The sequence below is a fragment of the Choloepus didactylus genome, chromosome Y, assembly GCF_015220235.1.
Source record: "Choloepus didactylus isolate mChoDid1 chromosome Y, mChoDid1.pri, whole genome shotgun sequence".
Lineage (NCBI taxonomy): Eukaryota > Metazoa > Chordata > Mammalia > Pilosa > Megalonychidae > Choloepus > Choloepus didactylus.
In genome coordinates, this window is record NC_051335.1 from 36,524,627 (window position 1) to 36,533,785 (window position 9,159).

General features: G+C 60.7%; 2 protein-coding genes across 6 annotated transcripts; one reads left to right on the forward strand and one right to left on the reverse strand.

Moving 5' to 3' along the window:
• The first annotated feature begins 27 nt into the window (after positions 1–27).
• SRPK3 (SRSF protein kinase 3) lies at positions 28–3,300 on the forward strand. Of its 5 annotated transcripts, XM_037822847.1 has the most exons (10): positions 86–120; positions 550–656; positions 731–896; positions 971–996; positions 1,518–1,632; positions 1,718–1,953; positions 2,010–2,110; positions 2,410–2,534; positions 2,605–2,830; positions 3,016–3,300. In XM_037822847.1, exons 3-10 carry the CDS (start codon positions 819–821, stop codon positions 3,291–3,293), a joined length of 1,185 nt encoding a protein of 394 aa, XP_037678775.1. In that variant the 5' UTR covers positions 86–120; positions 550–656; positions 731–818; the 3' UTR covers positions 3,294–3,300. The 5 variants fall into 5 exon arrangements, with proteins under 5 accessions (XP_037678773.1, XP_037678774.1, XP_037678775.1 ...); XM_037822846.1 differs by having other exon boundaries at positions 30–120; positions 550–896; XM_037822845.1 differs by having other exon boundaries at positions 28–896.
• A 64-nt stretch (positions 3,301–3,364) lies between these two features.
• On the reverse strand, positions 3,365–8,906 carry IDH3G (isocitrate dehydrogenase (NAD(+)) 3 non-catalytic subunit gamma). The gene is given in 10 exon segments (XM_037822851.1): positions 3,365–3,572; positions 3,894–3,954; positions 4,046–4,140; positions 4,555–4,701; positions 4,818–4,920; positions 5,203–5,336; positions 5,604–5,736; positions 5,827–5,887; positions 7,748–7,860; positions 8,266–8,906. Coding segments are annotated over 10 exon segments (1,092 nt in total). The 5' UTR covers positions 8,409–8,906; the 3' UTR covers positions 3,365–3,470.
• Between the last annotated feature and the right edge of the window lie 253 nt (positions 8,907–9,159).

Genomic DNA, 9,159 nt, shown 5'->3' on the forward strand with positions numbered 1-9,159 from the left:
GAGCCATCTGTGGCCCTTGGCTTTTGCTTAAGGTCTGAGACAGCGACCTCAGTGACCCCAAAAGAGAGACCATCGTCCAGCTCATCGATGACTTCAGGATCTCAGGGGTTAATGGCGTCTGTATCCTTTACAGCTTTTACAGCTGGGGCTACGGCCTCTTTCTTGACAGGCAGAGGGGCCCCATGCGTGCCCTCCTAGCTTCCCAGGCCTCGGTTGGCTGATACACACAATAGGGACTGGCCCCTTCTGGTGCTGCTAGTCTATGAAACAGCCCTATCCCTTTGGGGATTTCTGTTTACGGGGGTGCATAGGGGGTGGCGGTGGGTCACCAAGCTGCCCGGGGATTACCTGTGGGCACAAATGCCACAGGCCACGTCTGTGGCAGTGCCTTCCCTTTGGCTTAGGAGCGGGGCTGCCCTCTCTCCATGATGACCACCAAATGTGTCATCCCAAGGGGCATAGCCCCAAGAGTGACAAGGGATGCCCTAGATCATTGTGCCAGGCCCCGCCGGCTGCCCGCCCCCAGTGCCCTTCACTTGCCGGCCCCAGACGTGTGCATGGTGCTGGAGGTCCTGGGCCACCAGCTCCTCAAGTGTATCATCAAGTCCAACTACCAGGGCCTGCCCGTGCCCTGTGTGAAGAGTATTGTACGGCAGGTGAGTGCTGTCGGCTGCAGGCCGCCCTGGGCCACTGGGCCAGGCTGGGGGAGTTCGGGCATGGCTCTTCCCAGGTGCTGCGCGGCCTGGACTACCTCCACACCAAGTGCAAGGTCATCCACACCAACATCAAGCCTGAGAACATCCCGGTGTGTGCGGGCGATGCCTATATCCGGCGCCTGGCCGCTGAAGCCACGGCGTGGCAGCAGTGAGGGGCCCCGGTGCCCTCCCGGTCCACAGGTACCAGGGGCTGCGTGGTGGGGGCAGGGCCTCTGGGCCTCAGCCCTGCCCTGACTCGGTTTCTCCTCCCCCAGTCAGCACTGCCCCCCAGGAAGTTTGGGTAAGTTGGGGCACCCTTCTTCTCCTGCTCTCCATCTCCCCATTTGAGCCAGCCGGAGGCTCCCCTCACTCTGTCACACTGGTCCACCTGTCCCCCATTCTCTGTCCCCTTAAGTGCCCACCCTGCCCCAGACTCCTGCAGTGGGCGCTGGGGAAGGCTGGGTGGCTCAGATGCAGGGGATACCCGGGGTGCTCTGCCTTGCCCAGCTGCCTCGGGAGAGGAATCAGTACCCTCACTTAGAGCTCGCCCCCAGCCTGCCTCCCGAACATGGGACAGGTCTGCTGCTGGTGGAGGGTGACCTCTATCGGGGGCCATGCATGCTCACCCCCCCTGCGCTGGGGGCAGGCATGGGCCTGGGTGCATGGGGGGACAGGAAGGCAGAAAGGGCTGGGTGGGAGGAGGACCACGCCGTGTCCGGGCATCCAGGGGAGCCCCGGGGCCAGGAGGCTTTCTCCGTCGAGGGCAGGCTGCGGGTGGGTGGGTGAGGGGAACTGTAGGGGTGACCCTGCCTCTGCTGGCAGACGGGGAAGCTGTCCAAAAACAAGAGGAAGAAGATCAAGCGTAAACAGGAACAGCAGAAGTGGCTGCGGGACCTGCAGAGGCTGGAGACCATGGAGGCCGCAGCCCAGGCCGAGGGTGAGGGGAGCTGGGAGGAGGGCTGCGGGCCGCCGGGGCCCCAGGGCAGGTCTGCTCAGCCCAACCCCCTGTGCCATCTCTGCAGACGCCAGCCCAAAACTGGAGGAGGGCAGCGGCTCCACCGCTTCTTCAGGCTGCCACACTGGGGGGGCCGGGGCGGGCCCCTCCCCAGCCTCCTCATTGCCCGCCCCTGGGGGCGAGCACAGCCTCAGCCCCGGCTCCCAGACCTCAGGCTTCTCAGGCTCCCTTTTCTCCGCGGCCTCCTGCTCCATCCTCTTGGGATCGTCCAATGGGAAACTGGAGGCCTCCTCTCCCCCAGCAGTAAGTTGGGGGCCTGGGGCGGGCCCAGCTCAGTCCCTCTCCTCCTCCTCCCCCAGCCCCGTTTGGTGCCTTAAACCTCCTGGTGAATCCCCTGGAGCCCCAAAATGCAGACAAGATCAAGGTCAAGATCGCGGACCTGGGCAACGCCTGCTGGGTGGTACAAGAGGGGCCTGGGGAGCCCTAACCCTGGGAGCCCACGGTGCCCACTGTTTATGTGTTCAGTCTTGGTTATCAGCCCCTTCAACTGGCCCTGAGATGCAGGGCTGTACAAACCCGCCACAGCCAAGGGGTGGGGGGCCCGGGAAAGGGCGCCCTACATCAGCTCACCCTGACAGATCCGTCCTAGGATGGTGGGACCCAGAGGCTGAGGGTGAGCCCTGCCTCGTTCCTCAGAGACTGTGCTGGGGCCAGAGGAGGCAGGGGCTGGCGGGGGACAGGCCCGACCCCTCTCCCCAGGCCCCGCTTGTCCCCAGCACAAGCACTTTACGGAGGACATTCAAACGTGGCAGTACCGGGTCGTGGAGGTCCTGATTGGCGCCGAGTATGGCCTGCCAGCAGACATCTGGAGCACTGCATGCATGGTAGGCTGGGGCTGCCCACACGCCCCACCGGGGCCACCCACCGGCGGCCTCACCAGCTGCCCCCCTCCAGGCCTTCGAGCTGGCTACTGGCGACTACCTGTTTGAGCCTTACTCTGGAGAGGACTACAGCCACGACAAGCGTAGGTGGAGGCAGGCCCTGCTCCTGGCTGCTGGCCCTCTGACTGCTGCCTGGGCCCCTGACATGCTTTCTGCCCACATCGTGGAGCTCCTGGGAGACATCCCCCCCGCTTTCGCCCTCTCGGGCTGCTATTCCCAAGAGTTCTTCAACCGGAGAGGTGAGGCTCATGGGGGCTCAGCTTAGCACAAGTCAAGGGGATGATGGAAGTGGGGACAGCAGCCCGAGATTCTGGAACAGGGGAACTCCGGGTCCCGGAAGCCCGAGACCTCCTGGGCACAGCCCCCCACCCATGGCCAGCCTGGGGGCAGAGGCTGATGCCCCGGTCGCCCATCCCCTGGGAAGCTGCGCCACATCCACAACCTCAAGCACTGGGGTCTGTACGAGGTGCTCATGGAGAAGTACGAGTGGCCCCTGGAGCAGGCCACGCAGTTCAGCGCCTTCCTGCTGCCCACGACGGAGTACATCCCCGAGAAGCTGGCCAGCGCTGCCGAATGCCTCCAGCACCTGTGGCTCAACCCCTAGGGCCTGCCGCCGTAGCAGGCGGCACCCCAGTTCTCCGTCCCTCAGAAGTTTGTCTGTGTCCCCAGGCCCCATGTGTTTCTGTTCTTAATAAAGTCTGAACGTGAACAACAGTGTCCTGGACAGGGGTGAACTCCAGCCCGCTGAAGCTAGGGAGACACAGCAGCCAAGAACCGGGGTGGGAAGGGTTTATTAAGGCTGCCCACCCAGCCAGCTGGGGTTGCCGGGGAGGGGGGTCCAAAGAGTGGGCTGACAGCAGACCCCATCCCTGGGACAGCCTAGGCCTCTGTGGCTCGGCCGTTTATGTTGCGGATGTGGCGGATGATGTTTTGGATGGCTTCAGACGTGATGCCCTGGCCCCCAATATCTCAGGTGTGCATCTGCAGGAGAGGGGCACGCTGGGGCACAGGTCGGGGCCCCCCAATGCCCACCCCCTACCCCACAGGTGGCTCTGTAGGGGGTGTGAGGGGTCTCTTGTGGCTTGCAGGGGCCAGAACCAGCACCAGGAGGGGCAGTGGTGCCAGCTAGGGCTGAGAAGCCCCACCCTACCTGTCCCACCCTGCCCTTGGGAGCAGCAGGAGGTGCCGAGGCACCATCTCCAGCCTTCCCGGCTGGCCACAACAGCTTGGCACGGGCTGGAGAATGGGGCCGTGGGGCGGGGTGGGCAGGGCAGGCAGGGCAGGAGGGAAGAAAAGCCTCACGTTTTCATTGTCCATGGATGCCAGGACAGCCTTGCGGATGGAGGTGGCGTAGGAGTGGAGCCTGAAGGAGGGAAAAGGCCAGCTGTGGGTCCCCGGGGCCCGGAAGGGTTGCCAGGGCAGGGCTGGCAGCCGGGCCCCAAGGAGCCACTTACTTGAGGTGGTCCAGCATCATGCAGCTGGCCAGCAGCGTCGCCGTGGGGTTGGCGATGTTCTTGTTGGCAATGCTCTTGCCTGTGTTCCTGGTGGCCTGGAAGAGGCAAGGAAGAGGGGAGGGTGGCGAGAGAGCGTGAGAACGCGGGGCTGGGCGACCGTGTGTGTGAGCTGTCTGGCCTGGGGCCAGGAAGCAGGCTGTTGGCTGCCAGGGGCCGGGGGCAAGAGAACAGGGAGTGAAGGCACGATGGGCACAGAGTTTCCTTCTGGGGTGAGAAAACGGTTCTGCATCTAGACAAGCAACGAGAGCACCACCCAATGAATGTACTACAAAACACCACTGACGCGTTCCCTTTCAAGCAGTGGATTCTCTGTCACGTAAATTCCATCTCAGTTTTAAAAATCACACTGCAACCAGCAAAACAAAGGACAGGGCACACAGGGTGCTGAGCAGCCAGGACCCACGGATGCAGCCAATGGCAAGCAGCCTCCGCCCCGCGAGGACACTTACTGTCTCGAACACTGCATACACGTGGCCGTAGTTGGCTCCAGCCACCAAACCCGGGCCCCCGACCAGCCCTGCGCAGACGTTGTTGACGATGTTGCTATAGAGATTAGGCATCACCATGACGTCAAACTGCTGGGGGCAGGACACCAGCTGAAGGGCAAGGAGGGGGCTGAGCACAGTCTCCGGGGGCAGGCATGGAAGCCCAGGGCGGGCATGGAAGCCTGAGGCACCCAGGGCACCCGGGGCCAGGCAGGAGGGCCAGCTACCTGCATGGTGGTGCTGTCCACGATCATGTTCTCAAAGATGATCTGGGGGTAGCAGGCCGCCACCTCCCTGCAGCACTGGAGGAAGAGCCCATCGTCTAGTTTCCTATGGGGAGACACAGGACGCTGGCTTGACCCTTCTCAGCGGTGAGCTGGGGGATGAGAGCAAGTGAGGCGCCTGGAAAGCTCCAGTGTAGCTCAGGGTCATCTCTAACCTGCCCCTGTCTGCAAAACGGGCATGACCCTGTCCTAGCTTCCTTCAGCATGGACAGCTGTGAGGATCATGGCAAGGAAAGGGTGTCTATTCGACCCTTAGGGCCAAGGGTGCACAACCTTGGTGGGGGACTGGGGCCCTGGCAGGAGGGTGGGGGTGGGTGTGGGGGCATAGAAGATGTTGGCCTTGTGCACGGCTGTCACTTTCTTGCGTCCGGTCTCCTGGGCCAGCTGGAAGGCATACTTGGCAATGCGCAGAGACTTGGCCTTGGTGATGATCTTCAAGCTCTCCACCACTCCTGCCATGCTCTGAGAGTGTGGAGAAGAGACTTGGCCGTCATGGATCCTACCATTAGCCCCCAAACTGCCCCAGCAACAGGCATGCATGAAGCTACCACCAGACCAGCAGACACAGAGGCCCAACGGGAAGCAGCCCCATCTCTGAGATTTTCTGGCTTCTCCCTTAGGTGTGGCCTCCCCACCCTTTCAGGGGACCACCCCCTTCCTCGGGCCCAAGGGTCACCCAAGCCCCCAGACCTGAACCAGGGCCGCATGCCCAGCCCAGGCCGTGCTCACCTCGTGCTCCAGGCTGCTGTACTCGCCCTTGGTGTTCTCGCAGACAATGAGGATGTCGATGTCCTTGTGCCGGGTGACCACCCCGGGCAGGCTCTTGCAGTGGATGACATTGGCATAGAGATCCAGGCTGGTGCTGGGGGTGGGGAAACGGGGAGATGCAGCCTCAGCCTGTCTGGGCACCCCCCAACTTCCCCATGCCACCCCCTGGACCCACAGCTCTCACAGGAGGATGTTGTTTCGGGACTTGTGGGATGGGGGCAGGTTATGGTTAGTTTCAATGTTTCCTGCAAAACCAAAACGAGACAGGCTGGCTGGCAAGGGGGCCCCAGGCTTACCCAGGCTGCCATGTCCTGTTCCTGACCTGGGGACCCCACTTCCAAGGCAGTCACGTCGTCTTCAGCCAGGGGAGGAAACAATTTTTGGCAGCAGAAATGGTCCAGGCCAACCAGACAGTCACTTTGAATGTCAACCCCACAAAAGTGGAGTTGTGTGTACGTGTATCTATTTTATTCACTCATATATTCCAAGTACCTGGAAGGGCACCTGGCATGTAGTAGGTGCTCAATGAATATTTACCAAACGAACGATGAATGACGGGTGGCAGCTGGCCAGTGGCTCCCGCCATTCCCCACCCTCCCTCACCGAGGCGGGGCCTGGCTGTTCATATGGTGGGCGGACAGGCCAGGCCAGCGCCAGCAAGGTGACCTTGGTCAGGGTGGCTGCAGGGCCCTGCACCTAGGTTCACACTGGCCCCCGCCCTATAAACCAAGGCCCCCAGGTCAAAGACAGCAGGGGCTTAGTGAGGCCAGAGGCCAGCAGCTGCTGGAGGAAGGCGGTCAGAGGGTGCCAAGCAGAGGTGGGCTCAAGGCCTTTTCCAGCAGCCGCCAGGGGCACCTGGCCCTCAGAGCAGCATCCTATCCTGGCTGACAGGGCCCCAACCGGGGCACCCCAGGGTTGGCATGTCTGCACCTCACTGGCCTGCCAGGGTCCTAGGGCTCAACCTCTGTCTATCTCTGCACAGAGCAATCCACATAGAGCAGAATATTGGCTAAAAAGTTTGCAGACTGAGTGAAGGAAGTTTAAGGACTTGGACCCAACCAAAGCCAACTTGGGAGGGCCTAGGGCCACTGCCTGTAGAAGTCTCTGGGCTGTGCCGGCTGAAGCCACGTGCAGCAAGCAGAGTGTTTGAGTGGCCCCAGATGGTGGAGCCAGAGCTAAAGGTGGGTCCCAGGGACAGGGGAGCCTGAACAACATGGGTGCAGTGTGCTAGTTTGGATATATTATGTCCTGCCAAAAGCCGTATTCTTTAATGCAATTTTGTGGCGGTAGATGTATCAGTGTTGACTAAGCTGGAATCTCTGACTGAGTGTTTCTATGGAGATGTGACTCAATCAACTGGTGAGACCTCTGTTTGGATGATTTCCATGGAGGTTACCCCACCCATTCAGGGTGGGTCTTAATTAAATCACTGGAGCCATATAAAACAACTGACAAACAGAAGGAACTCAGAGCAATTGAGAGTGACATTTTGAAGAGGAGCTGCAGCTAAGAGACAACCTGGGAGCAAAGAAAGATGATGCCAGCCACGTGCCTTCCGAGCTAACAGAGGTTTTCCGCATGCCAATAGCTTTTCTCCAGTGAAGGTATCCTATTGTTGACGCCTTACCTTGGATGCTTTATGGCCTTAAGACCATAACTGTGTAATCAAATAAGCCCCCTTTATAAAAACCAATCTATTTTTGGTATTTTGCATGATGGCAGCATTGGCAAAATAGAACATGCAACTGAATGAAACACCGATGGGGCATTGCAAAGCCTTCTCCCAAGTGGCTGAAAATCCCTTGTGGCGCTCTGGCTCTGTGCCAGCCTGACTGTGAAGGGCGATTCTGCTGGTCACAGGTGACCCCCGGCAGAGGGGGCTGCCTCAGGAGGGGAGGAGGGCAGAGGACGCCCGTTGCCAGCCAGGCCCACACACAGCCTGGGCTCACCAAAATCCGTCTGGGCCCTGAGCATAGGGCTCTGAGGCCCTCTCTAGCCAGCAGAGCCTGGAAATCAGAGTCACAGGGCCCCTGGGACAAGGGTCAGCTTAGAGCCAAGTGAATGTGGACGGCACCATCCTCGCACCCACCCGCCCCTCAGCTCACCCATCAGGGCCACGCGGTTGCGACGGATGGCCATGATGGTGTTGCGGATGTCCTGTTCATCAGCGTTGGAACTCACGTCTACCTCCTCGAAGTCCACTGGCACGCAGGCATGCCTAGGGTGGTGCCATGTCAGGGCTGCCAGTAGGCAGGCCTGGACAGCCCCACTCCTCTTCTAGGAAGCCTGTCCTGAGAGTGGGTGGTGGGTGCCTCTCCCCTGTCACTTCCCGCCTGCCAAGAGGGGACCGGGCCCACATGTGCCCAGTGATGGGGGAGCTCTCGGAGGCCACCACCCTCAGTTGGCAAGACCACTGCCATCTTCCCCAGGCCCAGGCCAGCCCCACGGGACCAGAAGCACTGGCATGAAAGGCCTGCCCCTTCTCGCTACTGAGCACGCTGGCGGTCTCTGGGCACAGCCCTGGCCAGCGTGCCTCTGTGCTGACTTCCCCTCTTGGTACAGAGTTCTCAGGGCCCTCCCTGGGGGAGACAAGGCAGGGAGAGTGGGAGTGGGGGCTCCATACCTGAACACAGACTTGACGTGCAGCATGAGCTCTGGCCCGATGCCATCCCCGGGGATCATCGTCACCGTGTGCCGCCCCCCATACTTAGCTGATGGGGGCTGGAGGGAGCGGGAAGGGTGAAAGCTGGCCTTTGGGTACCCCATGAAGGCTCCTCGCCTCAGCTTCCAGGGGCTAGAGGCAGCTCTCTTCTTCCCACCAGCACCAACCCCGTGGGTCCAGCAACTGAAGGCACCAGCTCCAGACCCCTTACCCCCCGCTATGAACAGGGCTGCTGGCGGGGCCTCTGCCGTCAGCACAGCAGGCAAACCAGCCCCCACCCTCAGCCTAGACTTGGATCAATTCAAACACAACCAAGGGCCCCAAATCTACAGGAAGATAAAAAGAAGAATACTCACAATTGTCTGTTGCTAGAGAAGGAACAAGAAAAAAGATGACACAACCAAGCCAGGGTTAGAGGAACAAGGGTGGGACTTGGGGACATTGGTCCTGGAAGGAAAGGATCCTTTACAGGGAACTGGGCCCTTTTCCTTGGGGACCCTGTCTAGTAAAATTCAAATATGGGTGGGGGTGAGCCTGACCTTTGGAGACGGTAACTCAAGAGAGGATGCAGGGAAGCAGGAAGCAGAACGGTCTGGATGCACACGCGTACAGGGTGGGACTTAACCGAAAAAAAGCTCTGTCGCCGGGCCTCGAGGGCTCCTAAAACCTGACAGATAAAACCCAAACGCCAGTGTTTGCTGTCCAGCCCAGATCATCCTTTACAGCTGAGCTCTCGGCCGCATGGTCGTGGGCCCTGCTCATCAACCGCACACCATAGCCCAGCTGAACACAAGCACACGACATGCCCCCAAATAGCCCGCCCCTGAGCCTCTGCTTTCTGAGGACTGGTCCTTC